Here is a 23,626-nt window from a genome sequence, read left to right on the forward strand (position 1 = left end):
AAACACCTGATTCAGATATTAATCCAGTTTCATGTCACTAAGATTTGTACTTTTATTATTCCGGTTTTCTATTTAGTCATTTTTCTCTGAAAAGCTTCCCTTGATTGTTTGTTTATCTTTTACTTCCTGTTGTCCTAGCCACAGAAATAGTACTTCTCATACACTGAGAAACAGAATTGGGGATTAGTAGTGTGAGAGGCTGTGTGGAACAGTACGTAACTTCAAGATGAATATTCGAAGAATATATTCAACGTCATAAGTTTTACTGTAACATTTGTATTAGTTTAATGAGAAAGTAGAGGCATTTGTACCCTTTAGCGGTATCGTGTTTATGCATTGTATTGTTTCCTAACCTCTTAAACAAATAGTTGGAAAGCTTGTTTTGAGCTAATAAGTTGTTTACACTGTTTTGCCATGATACTGAAGATTTTAAAAAGAACATATTTGGAGGGTCCAAGCATCATTTGGGGGACAAGAAAACCAATATATTGAATTTATTGGCCTTTTGAGTGAAAGATAAGTGTGCTTTTAAAAATTTACGGTGCTCTAATATCATGAAACGTTACAACTCTGTTGAACTTGCTGATAGGAAAATATTAAATGTAATGGTGTTTATTGCTGTTACTATGTCTTGTCCCCTCCACCCCCGGATTTTGCTTTTAAATGTGTATCCTGTGCCCTTGCCTGCAGTGCTGAGACAGGGATTGGCATTCAGTCAGATCTATCGTTTTTCCTTGTCCGATGGCACTCTTGTGGCTGCGCAAACGAAGAGCAAGCTCATCCGTTCTCAGACGACAAACGAACCTCAGCTCGTGATCTCCTTGCATATGCTGCACAGGTAATGTGAGCACTGCCTTCCCTCTGGACTTAGGAGGGAGGGGTCCAAAGGGGATTCCCGTTGTGGTGCACCGGAAACAATCCGACTAGTATCTGTGAGGTTGTGGATTCGATCCCTGGCCTCCCTCAGTGGGTTAGGGATCTGGCATTGCCATGAGCTGTGGTGTAGGTCACAGACCTGGCTTGGATCCCACGTTCCTGTGGCCATGGCGTAGGCCAGCAGCTGTAGCTCCAATTAGACCCCTAGCCTGGGAACCTCCATATGCCGCAGGTGCGGCTCTAAAAAGCCAAAAAGAAAGGGTACAAAGACAGCAAATCATCCTCAGGATTTCAGGTTTGAAAGACATTTCTGTTGACCAACCCTGGGCATGTAAGATATAAATTAAATTTCAATTGTTATTAACTGTTGGCAAAAAAGCAATTCATGATACTGAAATTCACAGTAGGGCTACGCTTTGAATTTCAGCCTTATTACTCATGGACTTTAAAACCCTGCTGGCAGGACGCAGGCTTGCACTGACTCTGTTCTGACGTGACTGCCTATTACCTCTGAGAAGAACTGATGGGCCCCCAGCACTGACCCAGGCAGGGCAGGAATATTGAACCCACTAGAATGGTTTCTGCTCTTGTGTGTTTAGAACTTTCTAGTACACATAGCTGGAAGGAATACTTTAGATTGTTATTCTCAGGTTTAAATTAACTTTTTGACATTAGCCTTTAAATTGAAGGGTGATAAACATTTCCATAAAAAATAAAAGTAGGGAAAATTATTGATTTTAAAGTAAATGGCATAGAAGTTCCTGTCATGGTGCAGCGGAAATGAATCCGACCAGGAGCCATGAGGTTGCAGGTTCAATGCCTGGCCCCACTCAGTGCGTTAAGGATCCCACGTTGCCGTGAGCTATGGTGTAGGTCATGGTTTCTGTGGCTGTGGCGTAGGCCAGTGGCTACAGCTCCGATTAGACCCCTAGCCTGGGAACCTACATAGGCCTTGGGTGTGGCCCTAAAAGACCCCCAAAAAAAAGGCATAAAGGATATTATCGTAGAGTACAAACTTAGACTGCATTTCAGATAATATCAGTATATATGTGTGTGCTATATAAAACTTTATGAGGTACTGTCAGAAGGTATATAAAGTTGTTCTGGTTAAATGGTCCCCTTTTATTACACCTCTCAATTATTTACTTTCTTATTGAAGAATTTTTAAAAATCAGGCAGCCCTATTTGCCAACTGTTAATAAATCTGACCTCAAACTAAAACAACGTGGAAGTGATTACAGATGTGCCAGATTTCACCCCTGTGATGGAAAGCCACTGTTTGACAGTTTGTGAAACCTGTTTTGTTTGGATTTGTGAAGACATTTGGTAACTCACAAGTGACACCCAAGCTATCCAAGCTGTAAATGAAAGCTCATAAGGCTTGGAAAGTCATCCAGCTCAGAAAACCTGCGTTGAGTCACGAGTCCAGGAGTGGAGTAAAGTCAGCTGCAAGCTGAGGATAAGATCCCAGACCCAAGTCCCCGAAGTTTCCTCTCCTGTTCTCTGTCTGACTCTTGCTCTGCCTTCCAGGGGAGCCCTGGCTGGGGGAGGAGGGGGGAGAGGGTACTGTGAGGCAGGTAATCTAATTCTAAACAGTGTTGGTAACTTTATTGGCTCTAAAACTTGCAGTTTTGAATCGTTAGGGGCAGTTTTTTTCCCCTCGGAGTTTACTATTCATCTTGAGCCAAGTTGCACACATCAGAGCTCTGGGCACACAGATGGGTCTATTGTTAGGAATCGTAATCTCTGGCAAATCCCTAAAGACAGCTCTACTTGTTTGGGTGGTTTCTTTCTTTAAGACGGTACATGCTCTCAGTTATTTGTGATAACAGACCATTTAATGAGAAAGGTATGTTACGTAATTGGAACCCCTCTAATGTCTCGTCTGACAACTACGTCTTCGGTCATAGGCCCATTTTCACACAACTCCCTCTGTAAAACCACAGACATCTTAATGAGTTGACGGAAAAAAACATCCCTCTTGGTCCAAAACGATACATGTTCAGTCTTGTCCATAATTGCAGCTTGTTTCATCAAAGTATTATCTTTCCTTTCCATGTCATCTGTTCTTTAAAAGAAATGAGGCAATCTCATTTTTTAAAATTAATAACAACTTGCTAAATATTTTTTTTTTCCTTTTATCTTCTTGTTCTTTCCTCATCCTACAGAGAGCAGAATGTGTGTGTGATGAATCCGGATCTGACTGGACAAGCGGTGGGGAAGCCATTGAACCCACTTAGCTCTAGCAGCCCTGCCCATCAGGCCATGTGCAGTGGGAACCCAGGTCAGGACATGACCCTAAGTAGCAATATAAATTTTCCCATAAACGGCCCAAAGGAACAAATGGGCATGCCCATGGGCAGGTTTGGTGGTTCTGGGGGAATGAACCATGTGTCGAGCATGCAAGCAACCACTCCTCAGGGTAGTAACTATGCACTCAAAATGAACAGCCCCTCACAAAGCAGCCCTGGCATGACCCCAGGACAGCCCAGCTCCATGCTCTCACCAAGGCATCGCATGAGCCCTGGAGTGGCTGGAAGCCCACGAATCCCACCCAGTCAGTTTTCCCCCGCAGGAAGCTTGCATTCCCCTGTGGGCGTTTGCAGCAGCACAGGAAATAGCCATAGCTACGCCAACAGTTCCCTCAATGCGCTTCAGGCCCTCAGCGAGGGGCACGGGGTCTCACTGGGGTCATCGTTGGCTTCACCGGACCTAAAAACGGGCAATTTGCAAAACTCCCCGGTTAATATGAATCCTCCCCCACTCAGCAAGATGGGAAGCTTAGACTCCAAAGACTGTTTTGGACTTTATGGGGAGCCATCAGAAGGTACAACTGGACAAGCCGAGAGCAGCGGCCATCCTGGAGAGCAGAAGGAGGCCGGGGAGCCCGGCCTGCCCCCAGCCGTGGGCAGCGAGAGGCCTGACGGCCAGAGCAGACTGCATGACAGCAAGGGCCAGACCAAACTCCTGCAGCTGTTGACCACCAAATCCGACCAGATGGAGCCTTCGCCCTTAACCAGCTCTTTGTCGGACGCAACCAAGGACTCCGTGGGCAGCCTGCCTGGTTCTGGGTCGACACACGGAACCTCGCTCAAGGAGAAGCATAAGATTTTGCACAGACTGTTGCAGGATAGCAGCTCTCCTGTGGACTTGGCGAAGTTAACTGCGGAAGCCACAGGCAAAGAGCTGAACCAGGAGGCCAGCAGCACGGCCCCTGGATCCGAGGTGACGATTAAGCAAGAGCCAGTGAGCCCCAAGAAGAAAGAGAATGCACTACTCCGCTATTTGCTCGATAAAGACGATACTAAAGATATCGGTTTACCGGAAATAACCCCCAAACTTGAGCGACTGGACAGTAAGACGGACCCTGCCAGTAACACAAAATTAATAGCTATGAAAACTGAGAAGGAGGAGATGAGCTTTGAGCCTAGTGACCAGGTAAGTTCTGTCATGTGTTCTTATAGGTGGACTAATCCGTGTCCGTCAAGGATTTCTCCCAAGGGTGTCATGAGGCCTCAGGGGACCAGGTAAAAATAAGCCTTCTCCTTTGTTCTTACTTTGCAACACGGTTAATTCTCACTGAAGCTGCGTGTTACAAACACTCCATCTAGCAAACAGGATGTTGTGGTAGGGCAGGGTGGGGTAAGGGGGCTGACATTACTTTGTAAAGGGCCAAATGGTCATATCTGAGAATCTGCAGGCCTTCTGTGCCAATCAGCCCTGGCCGCCACGGAAAAAAGTCAGTATGCCGTGTTCCAGAAAGACTTTACCAACAGATACTAATATTTGAATTTTATACCAATCTCATGTGTCACAATGTACTCTTCTTTTGACTTGTTTTAAAGTTATTAAAAAATGTAAATCCAGGAGTTCCTGTCATGGCTCAGCAGTAACAAACGCAACTAGCATCCATGAGGTTGCAGGTTCGATCCCTGGCCTCAGTCAGTGGGTTAAGGATCCGGCATTGCCATGAGCTGTGGTGTAGCTTGCAGACATGGCTCGGATCCTGAGTTGCTGTGGCTGTGGCATAGACCGGCAGCTACAGCTCCAATTAGATCCCTAGCCTGGGAACTTCCATATGCCACGGGTGCAGCCCTAAAAAGACCAAAAATAAATAAATAAATAAATCCGTTCTTAGCTTATTGGCCATACAGGAACAGGTAGTGGGCAGTATTTTGCCCGGGGGCCAGCTGGGAATTGCTGACCCCTGTTGCTAAAAGCCACCTAAATTGGAGATAATCACTTCCTCCAAACTGGGCTTTGTCAGGAGAGACTTCATTCACTGATTTCTGACTTAGCTGTCTCTTCTTAGGATCGGAGTCTGACTGGTTTTCAGACTTAACGAAGATCATTCTACCTCTCTTTATGCTCACCTGCAACTTCTGATTAACACTGAAGAATTTCTTAGGCCATCAGTATAAAAAGTATATAGTGGGAAGTGGAGAGGTAAAGTTGGCGGCCTTGATGCTGGGATAGCTGAGCCATCATATATAAATGCAAAGCAGAAAATAGGTTGCATTCTCTGCTGTTCTTATGTGAAAAATTAATTTCCTGGAAAAAAATCTAGAAAAGCTAAATTGATACTTAGAATCATTCTCAATGACACTCGGATAATGACATCATAGGGAAAATGCAAACCGTTTTTTTGTTGGTTTTTTTTGTTTTTTTGTTTTTTTGTTTTTGTTTTTGTCTTTTTGCCTTTTTCTAGAGCCACTCCTGCTGCGTATGGAGGTTCCCAGGATAGGGGTCTAATTGGAGCTGTATCCCCTGGCCTACACCAGAGCCACAGCAACTTGGGATCTGAGCCGCGTCTGCGACCTACACCACAGCTCACGGCAACACCGGATCCTTAACCCACCGAGCAAGGCCAGGGACCGAACCCGCAACCTCATGGTTCCTAGTCGGATTTGTTAACCACTGCGCCATGACGGGAACTCCTGCAAACTTTGATTTTTCTTTATTTTAAAAAAATAAAATGGGTTGTTACTGACAGTAATGTCTTAGCATAAGGTGCTTTCCAGAGAATCACCAGCTGGCTGAGTTAAGGATCCAGGACTTTATCGACTCTGCAATCCCCGAGCGCTGTCTTAAGTCATGATGGGTTAAGAAGTGAAGAAGCTGCATAGCCTTTTTACTTAAAATGGTTCATTGATTTGACCTTGAAACTTGTTTTACAAGTGAATATTTTAGGTTTCACTGTCTTCTGGGACCAGGTGTGGATGGGGAGAGGAGCACACTTGGTCATAACCTGGGACTTCCTCAGCAGAGGCTGGCTCAGTGGAGGCTGGCCCAACAGCAGCTCTGGGGTGGAGAGCACTGATCCGAGAGCTGAGGCTACACAACCAGGCTCCTTCTGGGTCCTGAGCACTCAGCTTCGGGTCTTTTTCACTTTGATGTCCAGACAGCTGCTACCATTCCTATGAGGTGTTTATGTCCCTTCACCTAGGAAATGGACACAGTTACGTAAACACCTTCAGTGATGAATCCTTAAACTTAGATATTAGTTCAGTCTAACAGGTACTCTGTAATGCTGCGGGCTCATTGGATGGGGGAACCTGAGGCCTCAGCACAAAATTAATAACAATATCTTGGATGAAGTGTAGCGCAAAGCCATACCAGGCTGTAGGTGTTTCAATCTTGTGAGGTTTACTAGATTAGAATACACAGAACTGTAGTGGCAGTTCAGAGTGGCAGGCACAGATACTGTCCCTCAGGTCTCTTAACAGATGCTAGAGGGCAAGATGGTGACTCACGAGGTCCAGGTTAGCTTGGTGGCTAAGTGGCTGGTCCCTCCCTCCATAAACAGAATTTATTTCTATCCCAGGCTGAGGCCCTAGCGACTTAAGGGGGACTCTATTTGATTTCTATATTTAGATATATGATTACACTAACTTTGTATAGGAAACTGACAAAAGAAGTTTTTCTTTTGTTTCGTCTTTTAAATAGTCCTTGAGTCACTTGCAGTTTCTAATTAGTGTTTAAAAGAAACATTTTCTAATGAACATTATCTCACCTTAGGAACTTAAAGTGCAAAGTGTTATCAGCATAAATCTGTCATTTTGGGTGGACTCCCCCCACCACAGACACACATGCACACAGACATACACACACACACACACACACAATTTTTTTCTTAATGAAACTCAGTCCCTGGCTTCACCCTCCATCCATCCGCATTTAAAACTCCACCAAAAAAATACTGCTTCAGAGCAATTTTAACATCAAAAACATGGCAGCTTGAAAAGAAAGGTTACCACAGGAAGTATGCATTACCTAAATTTAGATCAAAGTTAGAATGACTTACTTTAAGAAGAAAAACAGGGATTCTTTCACTGCCCTCCCTCTTTGCCGCTTCCCAAACACAGACTGACTGTGTCTCTTATTGACTGCTGTACACCCTTCTGGAAGACTTTTCTTTCATTTCAAGGAAACTCATTTTTATTTAGTAAGATTAACTATGAGCAAGCCTGAATTGCCCAGTCTCCTTATTTTGACTCAGAAAAGAGCCATTATCCAAGTGAGTGTTTAACCTATCACAAACTTATTAAGGACAGGAAGTACCTCGATGGCGCTATTATACCTAAAATAGCATTCCTCACTGGGTCGAGTATTTAAACAACATTTGTTTCTACAGTGTTTCATAACCAACAGGAAACTATGACAGAAAAATTTCCAATATGTTCGCTGACACTTTTAAGTTATACTTATTTACACTATGGAGTAAACGATACTAACTAAATGATACTTTTAAGGTCGTCTTAATGCTACTGAGCCACTTATGATGAGGGTTTAGAAGTGGTCTATAAAGAGCTGCTTCTTGTTATTTGGCTCCATTAGAAAAGCAAACAGTATTTTAAACTGGTAGTGTCCTGAAAAATCCCCTCCAAGTGTGGTGGGATTGTGTTACCATTTTTTAAAACAATTTTATGTTTTGCAAATGTAGTAAAATTACACTTTTTAAAAAAAAATTCGAAATGTTGTTTTGTAATTTATTAGAGTACATGTCATTAAAATACATATGTTCTTTATATTTCCTTCAGAGAACAAATTGATTTGACGCATGAAAAATTCATAAAGCCAGAAAAATGAAAAATTACAAAAATCAAGTCCAATTTTCATTTTGTAGAACTTTTACAAAAATCTTTCTGACTCATTTTCTGCCTGAAATAGTTTAAACCAGCTATTCAAATTGATGTGGCTAATTTGAGCGTTGGAATAGATGCCTAAGCAAAACTTTGAAGTATCTTGGCAAAGCATTTTAAAGGAAGGCATTAATCTTTTTGTCTTGTGAAGAAATCATGCCTAACAAAGTACGTAGATAGGAACTGGAAGAACTTTTGATGAGAATTAAAGCTTAGAAAATTTAAGACCAGAAATATTTGATCGTAAATTTAATGGGATCAAATCCACCCTATCCAGAACTTAACAAAGAAGCAAGTACCATATTGTCAAATTTATTGCTAGACAACTGAAAGGTGTATAGATATTCTCCTAGAAGAACATTTAAAGTACATTTAAGATGATTAGCTTAATTTAAATATGTACTCCAAAAACTGACAAGAAATAAACATAAGCAAGGCAATATTATCTCTAGTGGGGAAATTTTCATAATGCATTTTTCTGATGGTAAGCCAAATGAATTCAGATCGAGTTCACAAGTATGGGTCTCCAGAGAACCAATTCCTTCTGAATATAACACCCGGAAGTTCCTGCCTGACTTTCCTAAGACAAATAAATGTTTAGTTACTTGTCAAAGCTAGAATGATCCACAGCTGAATTTGGTCAACTTTTAAAATGGCAAAGATTAGGAGTTCCTGTCATGGTGCAACAGAAATGAATCTGACTAGGAACCTTGAGGTTGCGGGTTCGATCCCTGGCCTCTCTTAGTGGGTTAAGGATCCAGCATTGGCGTGAGCTGTGGTGTAGATCACAGACTCGGCTCGGATCTGGCGTTGCTGTGGCTGCAGTGTAGGCCAGCAGCTACAGTTGCTCCGATTAGACTCCTAGCCTGGGAACCTCCATATGCTGCAGGTGCGGTCCTAAAAAGCAAAAAATTAATTAATTTTTAAAACCGCAAAGATTAAAATTTGAAAATGGGCTAAGTGTTATTTGTGGAGGTTTTTTGGCTGCACCCACAGCATACAAAAGTTCAAATTGGAGTTCCTGTCGTGGCGCAATGGTTAACGAATCCGACTAGGAACCATGAGGTTGCGGGTTCGGTCCCTGGCCTCGCTCAGTGGGTTAAGGATCCGGCGTTGCCGTGAGCTGTGGTGTAGGTCGCAGATGCGGCTCGGATCCCGAGTTGCTGTGGCTCTGGTGTAGGCCAGTGGCTACAGCTCCGATTTGACCCCTAGCCTGGGAACCTCCATATGCCACGGGAGTGGCTCAAGAAAAAGGCAAAAAGACCAAAAAAAAAAGTTCTAATTTGATCCCTAGCCCAGAAACTTCTGTATACCATGGGTACAGCCAAAAAAAAAAATGAAATCAACCAAGGAAAATCATGGATTTTAAGTTATCTAATTATTCCAAATAAAGAATCAATAAATTAGAATTCCCTGCTGGCTCAGCAGGTTAAGGATCCAGCATTGTCACTGCTGTGTCGTGGGTTTGATCCCTGGCCCTGGAATTTCTGCATGCCATGGGTGCAACAACAACAAAGGCAACAATAAATTGATTTAAACCATCCATATATATTTTAATGTTTCCATATGTATAAAGAGAGATGAATTTTAAACTTATTTTAAACTCATTAGGCACAAGAGCAGGTCACAGGAAGAATCGTAAATCCTGTCACTTGGACCCTTTGAAACTGTAATAGTTATTTTTATATTTAAGATGGTTGAAAGTGTAATTTTATTTGTGTGGAAAGAATAAAGGTAAAAAGGAAAGTGAGAGTCTAGACCCAGACTGTTAATCTATATTGTAAAGGCTTTTACGACTATCTGGGCTGGAGGTAGATATAAGCGCCTCCATTGATGAAAATAGTATACTCTATTTTTACTATTTTTATATAATCTGTTTATTTTATTTATTTATTTATTTATTTCCTTCAGAGAACAAATTATTTCAGTTATCCTGAAACTTTTGTTCTGAGAAATTGAGTTGATTCTGAAAATATTTTAAAATCATAGGCCACAATGGTTCAAGGAACTCTTCAGGTTGACTGAGTGTTCATTACTACATTGCAGGCACTGTCTTTTTTTTTTTTTTTTTTTTCCTTTGGTCCTGCCAACAGCATGTGGAAGTTCCTAGGCCAGGGACTGAACCCAAGTCACAGCAACAATCTAAGCCACTGCAGTGACAACCCCAGATCCTTAACCTTTTGCACCACAAGGGAACTCTCAGGCACTGTTCTTTGAGAACAATAGGTGTACCTTACACATTGAAGAAAACATGACAGCAGTAGCTTGACAATGGAGTCACTTTACACAGACATTTAGCTTACACAAAATCATCCATACACATTCAGAAAAGAAAAAAAAAATGAAGAAATGGCTATTAAATGGCTAAGTAGTGTGAGCAGTTTTGCCCACCTACAAGCCTTGACTGAGTTTTGGTTTCCTTGAAGCTCCATTAGTGTGAAAATGTAGCCACTGTCTTTTGAAATGCAGAATGGCCCCTGCGTGCACTACCATCACTTCTGACTCATCCAAAGAAGTAAAGATGTGCTTTCACTCTGGAGGGGAAACTGGCCTTGTTGTCCTTGGAGGGGCCTGACAGTAAAGTTCCTTCCTAAGGAGTTCTGAGGATCGTCTTGTCTGTGTCTGTCTATACTTCAGGATGCTTTTGGAACCTAACCCTTCCTTAAGGATGTAGCTCTCCCAAATTTGATCCCTCACTCTTATTAGAAGCTAACTAGAAAATGGTCTGGTAATTGCTCTAACAATGTGTTAGGAATTCCTTGGAAAATGGATCTCCAAGTTCTTGGTAAGCTAGTTGACTATGAACAAAGAATGCAATAAAATACTTCATCATTGTATCCTTCTTAACTTGAGAAATAGGTCCCCTAAAAAGGCTCCCTCCATAGATAGTACATTGGCCATAAATTGTAAAAACCTCAGTAAATCTGGTTTCTTTTGTATTGAATAAAACTGTAAGCCATTCGGCTTTAAGTATACCTCATATTTGGAGTTCCCATCGTGGCACAGTGGTAACGAATCTGACTAGGAACCACGAGGTTGCGGGTTTGATCCCTGGCCTTGCGCAGTAGGTTAAGGATCTGGCGTTGCCGTGAGCTGTGGTATAGGTCACAAGACGAGGTTCGGATCCTGCGTGGCTGTGGTATAGGCTGGCAGCTGTAGCCCCAATTCAACCCCTAGCCTGGGAACCTCCATGTGCTATGGGTACGGCCCTAAAAAGAAAAAGAAAAAAAAAAGTATACGTCTTCTTGGATGTAAATGATTTCACTTGAATTGCCAGTGTAGAAAAAAGGGTTAGTCATGGTCAAGGATTCAAAGTCCATCCAGTGACTTTGGGGAAATTGCCTAACTTGTGTTTTTCCACCTACACACATCAGGAGAATCACTCTTAACCACTCTTTGCACTAGAAAGAACTCCTGGCATTTAACTCTAGCTATTTACCTATGTGGTTGGCACCGTCTGATTTTTAAATACTTGGTACATAGAGAGATACTACTTAAAAGACCATAAATTCAATTGAGCTCTCAAGAACAAAAGTGCTAGATGTGAAGTAGTGGAGATACCTAACTTATTATTTGAACGTTGGTAATTGAAAGGAAGCTATCCTAATAAAGGAAAAAGCCCTAAGAAGCATTTTTATGGCTTCTATAAAGTCAGGTTATTAGATGCTATGTTTGGGGGCAGCCTGCTTTTATCCTGCTTCCCTACATTTGTCACCTAAGCTGGTGAGTGACTGGTTTTCAGTGTCATTCGAAACTGAAAGTGTAAGCAGGAAAAAAAACACCACTCAAAGTGAAAAGGCAGTGCTGAGCTATTCAGGGTTACTGCAAGCCTATTGTGCATTTTCCCCCTTGCTGTTAAAAAGAAAAAGAAAGTTCTAAAATGACCATTTACTAATATTGATTTGGTGTAAATTGGCATCCTACTTTCTACCAATTTGTTGTTGTTATTTCTTAGGGATTGTTAACCACAAAACATTGTCTGTAAGGTCCACTCTTACTTTATTAGAAATACACGTACTCATGATGGATTGAACCACTAGCACAAAATAAAGGGGATTTTATAAGTTGCCAGTGACTCACAATACTAGGAGAGAGCTTTCCTTCTAATTCAGTCAGCTCTATTTTTACACATGAAGAAACTGAGGACCAAGAGATCAAAGTATTTGTCCTTTGTTGATTTAATTTTTTTTACGATGATCACTTAACTGTTAGGTCTGAGGTATGCACGCGTCTGCATCTTTTCCTTGGCCTTAGGTCTGTAATTGGAAATAGGAGTGTGGCACCCACTCTTAGCTTAGGCCTGGATAAACTCTTCTGTTTGTTAACTGCAGCCTGGCAGTGAGCTGGACAACTTGGAGGAGATTTTGGATGATTTGCAGAATAGTCAATTACCACAGCTTTTCCCAGACACGAGGCCAGGCGCCCCTGCTGGATCAGTTGACAAGCAAGCCATCATCAATGACCTCATGCAACTCACAGCTGAAAACAGCCCCGTTACACCTGTTGGAGCCCAGAAAACAGCATTGCGAATTTCACAGAGCAGTGAGTATGAGATATTGATGGTTATGCCAAGAAATTCCCATGTAATCACCATCAGAAACAGGGATTATTAAAATCTGATGCAAACAGCTTAGTCACTTCAAGGTTTTTATGGTCAAATAGCACCATCTACCGTCCTAGCCCATCAAAACAATATTCAGGCTGATTCTGGTGAGCTTGGCCTTGCTGCAGGCGCTTGTGGTTAATTTAATCAGCATGGAGTGAGGCTGACCTGCATAGATAAAGTTCTTCAGATGATTGTTATAGTTCCCTTTGTTACAGTTAAAAAAGATTTTCTGTATCTTAAGATATGGCTGAATATTTAAAATACAGAAACTTAGAAAGTTATGCTGACTTTTTAGGAATAATATACTACTAAAAATCTGTATCAGAATATTATCTCTTAGGAATTCTCCTATAAATAGCAGTTGTACATGGAAATCTATTATAGATAAATGTTTTCTAAGTACATGTTACATTTAGTGGACTATAAAGCTGGAAGACTATTTAGACTGTTATATAATACATTTTTATTGTTTATTTTTATTTGGATATTTTTGTAAGCTTAAGAAGTCTTTCTTTACTATGAACACTGAACACTTAGTTTGCATAACTTGATAGTCACCTCATGTTGTCCCATAGTTTTGAGTGGAAGAAAATACCTTTCCTGCTCCAGGGACGTAGTTAGAAAGACAGAGAACCTCTGTGTTAAATTGGTAAGCAGAATGATCTTTCCCTCTTCAGAACCAATTTGACCCATTTCTCAAAGGAGAAACGGCAACCATCAACCGAATTCCAAAATAGCTTTAATTAATAGTTCCTTTCTCAAAGTGATTGCTGGAGTTCCCATTGTGGTGCAGTGGAAATGAATCCAACTAGGAGCCATGCGGTTGCAGGTTCAATCCCTGGCCTCGCTCAGTGGGTTAAGGATCCGGTGTTGCCATGAGCTGTGATGTAGGTCGCAGACATGGCTCTGATCCCTCATTACTGTGGCTGTGGCGTAGGCCGGCAGCAACAGCTCTGAATAGACTCCTAGCCTGGGAACCTCCATATGCCGTGGGTGCAGCCCTAAAAAAGAAAAGTGAATCCTGATCATTCAGAAAAAGGTAAAGCAAAATAAGGGTTTTTGCTTCTCTCTCAACCTGCCTATTTCTTAGGGAATGGAGGGTTCCTTGTGGCCCATGAGTCAGAGAATTGAGAGGTGAGGAAGAAACACAGTAGGGAGTTTTAAGTTCCCATCGTGGCACAGTGGAAACAATTCCAACCAGGAACCATGAGATTTCGGGTTCAATCCCTGGCCTCGCTCAGTGGGTTAAGGATCTGGCGTTGCCCTGAGCTTTGGCTTAGTAGGCCAGCGGCTACAGCTCTGATTTGACCCCTAGCCTGGGAACTTCCATATGCCAAGGGTGCAGCCCTAAAAAGCAAAAATAAAAACAAAACACCATAGGGAGTTTAATGGCTTCTCCTCTGTTTGTACCTCCTGATGGTATTCAGACTATTGAATGGTAACCAGATCACTAAACCTGAGGAAGTCAGATTAAGCATGTGCATAATTCTCATTCCAAACCCTAATTCTTCTAATATTTTATTTCTGGTATTGACTGTTAAGAACTCTAATACATTTTAAATGTTCTCTTTCATTCTGTGTTTAAATAATTCAGAGAAAATAACGTACTTGGTATTGTTTAATATACTAGCTCTTTGGATTCTAATTTATAGTAGCTTTGTACTTTTAAAGTCATTGTTGTCAAATTACTGGTTGACTATGTCATAGTATAGTATGCTGATGTAGTTTTTACTCCCCAGTAAATTCTTGTGAACGGACCATTAATCATTTCAAATATAAATGTATCTGGAAATTTTAAAAAGCTATGTTTAGGAAATTTAACAGGGTCCTAAAGCTTTAATACCAACTTCAAATAGTAGAGTTCACATTTAAAGATTTTAATTTCCAATGAGAGTAGACAAAACAAAGTTTAGTTAAAAATGATATTCCAGTGTCCAAAGCACATGTGTCTGGGTTTGGTGCTTTATGCAGGAGATGTTTATGGTTTCACAGCTGTGCCAAAACAATATTCCTAAATTCAAATAATATAATGTAAAAAAAAATATTTAGTAGTTTACCTAGCAAATACAATTGAATATTAGAAGCTAATATTGGGATATATATGGTATATAATAGAATGTTCTTTTTTTTCCCCCTCTTTTTTGTTTTACAAGTTTGTGAGAAATTAGGCTTGTTGGTTAGATTGCAAGTCTTTGTTTTGGCACCACCTAAGTTTTTTGGTTTGTGGATTTATCTTTTATGTAGGCAGTTGGTCCCTGTTGTGCATATCTTTGTTATTTTATAGATGCCATTTTCCCTAAGCACTATTTCTGGTACTCTACTTTTCCATTATCCTATATTAACCTTCAATTTTCATTTGTTTTCTCCTTAGCTTTTAATAACCCACGACCAGGGCAACTGGGCAGGTTATTGCCAAACCAGAATTTACCACTTGACATCACATTGCAAAGCCCAACTGGTGCTGGACCTTTCCCACCAATCAGAAACAATAGTCCCTACTCAGTGATACCTCAGCCAGGAATGATGGGTAATCAAGGGATGATAGGAAACCAAGGAAATTTAGGGAACAGTAGCACAGGTAAGGGCTCAAATGGGCTGTTAACTTTATTGGTGGGTTTTTTCGCTTAATGCTGTATTCATCCACATCAAACTAAGAGGATTTTTCAAGTGAATTTTTTATGCTAGAAATGACCATTTGAATGTAAGGAAATTCTTCATTTTTCTCTGTTGAGTGTGGCATATGAAACATTGGAGAGCATTCCAGTAAGCTGACCCAGATATTCTGTGAGCATTATTTGTAATCATTAACCTTATACGAGGTTTCTAATCATTAACCCTATAGCATAGGCTTATTTCACTTCTATTCCAATTACTATTCTAGACATCTTAATGGTATGTGTAAAATAAATGGGGGGTGCTAGCTTCCTGTGGTAATCTGCCAATGACCCCAGAACTTCCTGTTAATTGATGTTTTGTGTTTGGAGAATTTCAGAATGAAAGTTTAAAATTCAACCAACCTTTTCATACTCTTAAAGAGGACAATTCTCATTCCAAAAAATATTAATTAAAAATAATAAATTCTTGGAGTTCCCATCATAGCACAGCAGAAATGAATCTGACTAGGAACCATGAGGTTGCAGGTTCGATCCCTGGCCTCACTCAGTGGGTTAAGGATCCGGCGTTGCCATGAGCTGTGGTGAAGGTCGCGGACGAGGCTCAGATCTGGTGTTGCTGTGGCTATGGTGTAGGCCAGCAGCTGCAGTTTCTATTCGACCCCCAGCCTGGGAAACTCCATGTGCCGCAGGTGCAACCCTAAAAAGCAAAAACAACAAATAAATAAATACACATTAAAAATAATGGATGTTAAATGGTGGTACATCTGGCCTAAGAGAAGCTAATCCAGGGGCTCTTTTTTTGAAGATGTATGAAGTTGCCTGTGATCTGGTTTGGTCCTTGATCTGCTGTCACTTGAGGTGTCTGCCAAGTTGCCTGTCCCCATCATAGCAGCTCCCTCACCCTCCATCCAGTTCAGGTTCAGAAGCACTGCAGCAGCACTGATTGCTATTAGCACCGCATCCTGGACCCTGATACCCTGATTTATCACAGACAGATCAGGATGCTACGTTTTCTCATAGGAACTGCTTGCAGCTTACAGCTTTCTTCCTTTGTCGAAATGAGGTACTGGAGACAAAGGCATTGATAGTAACAGACATTCTAAGAAGAGCTTATGTTCATGGGGTTTTTTAGCTTAGACTATAGTCCTTGTATAGTTAACTGAAGAGTTCAATTTGAGGCAGAAAGATGGATTTTTTAAAACTTTACATTGTTGGTGAGCATTCATGGAAATATTTCCATTCATTGACAATATGAACTATATTGTATTAAAATAGTTTATTCCTTCAACACATATTTGCTAGGCGCCTACTGTGTGTGCCAAGCACTGACTGTATCACTGACATACAGATTCACAGAAGCAACACCATGTTAATTTTATATTATCTTTAAGATAGAAAAAGGATTCATGTATATAAATAAAACACTGATTACATAAAATCCAATAAGAGAAAAGGAGCCCATGATTTGTTAGAAGTGGCTTCCTATTAGCAGAACACAAGATCTGGGTTCTTGTAGAAACTTTTAGGCAGTTGGGGCTATACTTACATTCAAATCTGAGCCGCCTAGAGATGACCGCCATTCAGGCTATAAAGGTCACAGACCGCCTGTGCTTGTTTCCCGAAGAAAAAAGAAAAAAACCTACAAGAGACATCCCAGTTATAGCTACATTCGTGTTTCAAATTATGGAGGGTCCCCCTTCTGCTTTCTAGACTTTCTATAATTTTGTTACATTAATTAGATCATAGATTTTTTGATGTATAAAATGTCTTTTCTCCCATATCTTTGGGTGGTTCAAATCTAGTCTTAAAATGGTTTTTAAAATATGTGTTAATATAATATTATTCTAACTTGTTCAGTCTAGTTAATTCCCCTTCCCTCTTAGTCATCCTAATATAGCACGTTCTCATGACCGGTGAAAGCCCACCCACAAGACTTGTTCTCTGCATTTCTGAACCAGACCCTGTTTTCAGCTGTTTATCATAATTAAATGAAGGCAAGCCATGTATTTGAAAACAGAACTTGGATATATCTGTTTAAAATTAAACACTACAGAATGAGGGGTCCTCACCTGGGGTCGTTCCCCTTGAGGCTCTCAAGTCTTAGGGGGTGTTTGGCCGTGGCCAGCAACCCGGGGGCCAGGCCAGACAGAGCAAACACGTGGTCTGCCCTTCTCACTGGCGTGTGTGGTCACATCGCTGTTACTCTCTCACTTGTAGAAGGATACTTAGGGCTCTGTCCAGCCCACCGCAGATCTGTATCATCAGGAATGTGATGATACTGTGGTCCAGGTCCCAAGTGGTGGGCGCTCCCTTGCCTTGAGCAGGAGCGGAAAGATGCTCTCATTCCCCCTGCTTCTGAGGCTGCTGCAATCGGCTTGGGAGTGCCCAGCAAATTGTGATGCTGGGAAATGGAGTGTGGTCTGGGTGTCACGGGACAGTCTCTGTGATTTGGGTTTCTAGTTAGCGTATTGATTATCAGTTTTCACCTTGTTCCTCTTGGCCTCACCTCCCTGTTGGAAAGTAAAGCATTGACGTGTGCCTCAGCTAATGTGATTCACTTCCTGAGGAAGGAAGTTGGGGTTATCCACTCGCCACAGCACCTGTTTCTAAGTACATATGGGAACAATTCTAACAACTTTTCCGAACTGTAAAGAGTGGCAGGTCCATGTTTTGAAAAACTTCGTAGTGATTGCCAATTCTTATTTCTCAGCCCAGGGCCCACGTCCGTCCCAGTGCGGGCGTGAGCTGTGGGGCTGAGCGCAAGGTGAGATCGTGTGTTGTTGCTCATACGGGCTGACTATGTTTCCAGTGCCCGCGTCTCTCAGCTTGCTCTGGCTTGCCCGCAGGCATGATTGGCAGTAACGCCGCCCGGCCCAGCATGCCATCTGGGGAATGGGCCCCACAGACCTCCGCTGTGAGAGTCACCTGTGCTGCCACCACTGGTGCCATGAACCGGCCGATCCAAGGAGGTATGATTCGGAACCCAACAGCCAGCATCCCCATGAGACCCAGCAGCCAGCCTGGCCAAAGACAGATGCTTCAGCCTCAGGTCATGAATATCGGTAAGGCAGCTCCCAGGCTCTTTGCTTGTTGTGTTTATGCTTTCTGAGAAGAGGGGAACTGCTCTGTCGAGATAGACTCCTAATTTGCAGTTTAGGTAATTCCCCTGTGTCAAGCTGTCATAAGTGGGATTTTGCTGGAACTCTATATATAGAATCATAGAATTGCAGGTTTTCCAGTCACTTAAGAGAACTCACTACCTTTATGGTGTTTTATTTTCATTTAATTACCTAATTTCACCTTTTGTGGGGGGTGAGTTAGCGTGCAGCACTATAAATGTTGTCTAGATGATACTTAAAAGAAGGATTTCAGTGACACAGCAGTGGTTCCTAACTCTGCATGGTCATCAGAATCATCACAGGACCTTAAAGTGCAGATCCCTGGACCACGCGTCTCCCAGGTCCTTGCTGAAGGTGCAGGGTCTCATAGAGCAGCTCACAAAATGTGAAGACCACTAGAATTTGTCTGGATATGGTTCACATGTTATTAAAATTACGGGTCTAACACACAGATACCATTTCTATGAAATGTCCAGAATAGGCAGATCTGTAGAAAAAAAGCAGATTAGTGGTTTCCTAGAGCTGGGGTTTGGGGTTAGATAGTGACTCCTAATGGTCATAGGGTTTCTTTTGGGCAGAATGAAAACATCCTAAAAGTGGGAGTTCCTGTTGTGGTACAGTGGAAATAAATCCGACTAGGAACCATGAGGTTCCGGGTCCGATCCCTGGCCTCGCTCAGTGGGTTGGGGATCTGGCATTGCTGTGAGCTGTGGTGTAGGTCGAAGACGCGGCTCGGATCCCGAGTTGCTGTGGCTCTGGTGTAGGCCGACGGCTACAGCTCTGATTAGACCCCTAGCCTGGGAACCTCCATATGCCACGAATGCTGCCCTAAAAGGATAAAAGACCAAAAAAATTTTTTTTAATTTAAAAAAATAATTTTAAAAAAATCCTAAAAGTGATCCTTGTAGTAGTTGTACAACTCCGCAAATATACTAACACCCACTGAATCGTACACTTTAAATAGGCTAACTGTATGGTATGTGAATTATATCTCAGTAAAACCATCATTTAAAAAAAACTAATGACCTGTGCAACTCATGCTTGAGATTATTTTCTTAATCACTGATGTATTAACCTTCCTCTTATCTTGTACATTAGCATAATTCAGATGAGTTGGTGTTTATGTACTTGTTCGTATACTTAGATATTGCACAATGAGTAAGCGCTAAATCATTAACGGAAAGATGCCAAGATTGCTTTGACATAATTCAGAAGGCTTATCATACCCTGGCATCAGTTTTCTTTTCTGGTCGTTTTAATTGCTCAGCATATTTTGCCTTATTGTTTCTGAGATTTTTTTTTTTTTTTTTGGAATGTAGTTGAGTTAACAATGTTGTTTTAGTTTCAGGTGTACAGCAAAGTGATTCATATGCACATAACCACTTTTTAAGATTCTTTTCTCATGTGGGTTATTATAGAATATTGAGTAGAGTTCCGGGTGCTATATAGCAGGGCCTTGTTATTTATCTATTTTTATATATAGCGGTGTCTATATGTTAATCCCAGACCCTGAGATGGCACTTTCATTTTGTGTTTCTACAGAGAATGTACTTTGAATTAATGCATGATTCCCAAACATAAATTCACATAATTTGAGGCTTACATGAAAAATGCTGTAAAAGTAGGCAGATTTCTTTCTTTTTTTTTTTTTTTAACGGGCAGATTTCCATGCAAAAAATGAACTGGGAGATTTTTTAAATCAGGATAGGGAGTTCCCTTGTGGCTCAGCAGGTTAAGGATCCAGTGTCACTGCAGTGGATCGAGTCATTGCTGTGGTAAGGTTCATTCCCTGGCCTGGAAACTTTCATGTGCTACAGATGCAGCTGGGGAAAAAAAAACAAGATTGTGGTAGTTCCCGTCATGGCTTGGTGGTTAACGAACCCTACTAAAATCCATGAGGATTGAGGTTTGATCTCTGGCCTTGCTCAGTGGGTTGGGGATCTGGCGTTACCGTGAGCTGTGGCATAGGTCACAGACGTGGCTCGGATCCCACCTTGCTGTGGCTGTGGTGTAGGCCAGCTGCTACAGCTCCAATTAGACGCCTAGCCTGGGAATCTCCATATGCTGCCGGTGCGGACCTAACAAGACAAAAAAAGACCAAAAAAAAAAGGTTGTGGATTAAAAATTAAACGCCATAATAATAAATCCCTTATATCCAAAAATTTCATTTTTCCTGTCTTTCTTTTCTGAAGGACACTCAGCTTTTAAGCTCAAAATATGGCTCTATGAGCTTCATTGTGTAGTTTAATTTCTCTGGTTTTTAATAAACTCAAAAAAACCATGAACTCAACAGAAAATTATCTATTATAATGGGAAACAGGTCTACAGATAATGATAATAAAATCATGAAAGAGCTAATACCATTCATTAGCTTTAAGCCTCTAAAAAGAACGTCTAAGAAAGCACATCAAAGTTGTCTCGTCTCTGCTCCTCCCTAATTCTGGTGGAAGAGCTCACCAAAGTGCAGTTTTAACTAAGGTCTAGACCAGCACTTCCCACAAGTGTGTCCAGAACCCCGATGCCCTTTTAGGGGGTCTGCAAGGCCAAAACTGTTTTCATAATCATACTAAGATGTTCCTCACCTTCTTCACTCTCCTACTCTCAAGGATTACCATAGTGTTCACTAAAAAATCTTTATGGGAGTTCCCTTCGTGGCTCAGCAGTTAACGAAACTGGCTAGGATCCATGAGGACACGGGTTCGATCCCTGGCCTTGCTTAGTAGATTAAGGATCTGGTGTTGCCCTGAGCTGTGGCGTAGGTCACAGACATGGCTCGGATCCCGAGTTGCTGTGGCTGTGGTGTAGGCCGGCGGCTGCAGCTCCAATTGGACCTCTAGCCTGGGAACCTCCATATGCCGTGGGTGTGGCCCTAAAATAGCAAAAAAAAAAAAATCTTGTTTGTGTCACAAGATCGAAAAAGAGTTCAGACTTGTACTTACCAGAGGGGGGGAGGTGGGGGGAGAGGAGGAATTGGATGAAGATGGTCAAAAGGCACAAACTTCTTAAGTTTTCTTAAGTTCTAGGGACGTAACATACAGCATGATTAATATAAGGAACACTGCTGTATGGTATATATGTAAATTTTCAACAATAGCTTGATACAACTGGAAGAAAAAAATGTTTCTGTTAACATAGTGGATTTACTGTGATGATTTTTTAAATGAATTAACAATTATTTTTTCCTGCTTTCCAGTTTTAATTTCCAGTACAGTAAATATCAATAAGCTATAACCCACATACACAGAAGCTATATGTTAAGAATACAGAGTCCCAGAGTTCCCGTTAGTGGTACAGCAGAAATGAATCCGACTAGGAACCATGAGGTCTCGGGTTTGATCCCTGGCCTCGCTCAATGGGTTAAGGATCTGGTGTTGCCGTGAGCTGTGGTGTAGGTCACAGACACGGCTCAGATCTGGCACTGCTGTGGCTGTGGTGTGGGCTGGCAGCTGCAGCTCTGATTCAACCCCTAGCCTAGGAACCTAAAAAATAAAGAATACAGAGTCCCAAGTGCAAGAGGTTTGGAACTGCCAGTCTAGAACATCCCTGAAGTGGATGCTTAGCCTTGATATTTATTGCCTTTTTTCCTATTGCAAAGCAAAAATTCTATCTTCTTATTTTCACCTAATTATTATTGCTTCTGTCTTCGTCATTTTTGTATAAGCCAGATTATCTCTCTTTCTATTCCATAGCCAGAACAGCCATTGTAAACAGACTTCATTACAAATGATAAGATTTGGAGATTGTTTTCTTCTCCCTTTTCAGGGCCATCTGAGTTAGAGATGAACATGGGGGGACCTCAGTACAGCCAACAACAAGCGCCTCCAAATCAAACCGCCCCTTGGCCTGAGAGCATCCTGCCCATAGACCAGGCCCCGTTTGCCAGCCAGAACAGGTGAGTCTTGAGCGCTCAGGACATCATGAGTTCTGTGAGTGATCCCCAACCTAGGCCAGAATCTTTTCCTTTTGAATAGTTGGTGCCTGACCAGTTTTCACGTGTTTATTTACTAGGCTGGGAGTGCAGGGCATGGGGGAGGAAGGGGAATCGGAAAATCAGTCTGACCTAGAGCATGCCTTCAAAGAAGTTACAGTGTCATTAGGAAATAAAATATGTAGACTAATAACTATAATGTGAGGTAGTGTGTACTATAAATGCCAAAAGAGAAATAAAACGTATTTCAGGAGATCATCCAGTGGGGGTGACTGGCGGAAGCTACGGTGTCTTGAAGAAAAGGTGTCATTTCAGGAGGCAGAGATGGCAGGAAGCCAGCCCATCTGGCAAAAGCAGCCCAATCAGAGGCCAAGAGGGAGGTTACAGAAACAACACAGTATGTTTAGGGTAACAGAAAATAGTCTAGTTCTATGTTACGTATATTTTGCCACATTAAGAAAATAAAGTAAAAGTCAGTATCAGAAGAATTGGCTGAAAAAGTAGATTAGCAATAGAATAGGTTTATAGATTTATAGAGATAGATTTGTAATAGAATAGATTTATAGAGGGTCTTAACTTGGAAGAATTCAGCATTTTTTCATGAAGCCGTTGAAGAACTTTTTTGTAAAAGGTAATGGTATGTGATTTAATTGGATTTGGGGGTCTGATTATCAGTCTAATAATTTTTGTTTCTTTGTAGGTTATCTTTGCAAATGGCTTTTGAAATATTTTTTGTAATTGCTCTACTGCAGTTTCACTAGTGTGTCTAGATTTACTTATTTATACTGTCTGGTATTTGGTGTATGTCGTGCTTTTTATCTTTTTGTCTTTTTAGGGCTGCACCTGAAGCATATGGAGGTTCCCAGGCTAGGGGTCTAATCGGAGCTGTAGCCACTGGCCTACGCCACAGCCACAGCCACTCGGGATCCGTGTCTGTGACCTACACCACAGCTCACATCACCGTGGGATCCTTAACCCACTGAGTGAGGCCAGGGATCGAACCTGCATCCTTGTGGATGCTAGTCGGGTTCGTTAACCGCTGAGCCGTGCCATGAGCTCCTGTTGTGCTTTTTAAAATCTTGGATTCATGTTATTTTCATCAGTTCTGGGAATTTTAGCCATCATCTCTTTACATATTGCCTCTCTTCCATTTTCTCTATTCTTTCTTTCTGGGATTCTGATAAGACATATGTTGCATGTTCTTTTTCTGCATTCGATTTTTAACAACTCCTACCCTCCTTATTTCTTACTCCACATATTCCATCTCCCTGTTTCTCTATACTGCATTCAGAATAATTTACTCACATCTGTATTTCATTAATTATCCCTTTAGCTATGTT

The 23,626-nt window shown here is 41.6% G+C and overlaps 1 protein-coding gene across 5 annotated transcripts in view; it reads left to right on the forward strand.

Annotated features, from left to right (window-relative positions):
* NCOA2 (nuclear receptor coactivator 2) overlaps positions 1 to 23,626 on the forward strand; it is a 295,381-nt gene that overhangs the window by 245,154 nt on the left and 26,601 nt on the right. For 4 of the 5 annotated variants that reach the window (XM_047783775.1, XM_047783777.1, XM_047783779.1 and 1 more), the window contains 6 exons: positions 691 to 838; positions 3,045 to 4,314; positions 12,350 to 12,560; positions 14,996 to 15,202; positions 18,086 to 18,301; positions 22,121 to 22,250. In XM_047783775.1, the coding sequence (XP_047639731.1) occupies positions 691 to 838; positions 3,045 to 4,314; positions 12,350 to 12,560; positions 14,996 to 15,202; positions 18,086 to 18,301; positions 22,121 to 22,250 (2,182 nt within the window). The remainder of the gene's footprint in view (positions 1 to 690; positions 839 to 3,044; positions 4,315 to 12,349; positions 12,561 to 14,995; positions 15,203 to 18,085; positions 18,302 to 22,120; positions 22,251 to 23,626) is intronic. The other variant, XM_047783780.1, reaches the window with a different exon arrangement.

The sequence above is a fragment of the Phacochoerus africanus genome, chromosome 6, assembly GCF_016906955.1.
Source record: "Phacochoerus africanus isolate WHEZ1 chromosome 6, ROS_Pafr_v1, whole genome shotgun sequence".
Lineage (NCBI taxonomy): Eukaryota > Metazoa > Chordata > Mammalia > Artiodactyla > Suidae > Phacochoerus > Phacochoerus africanus.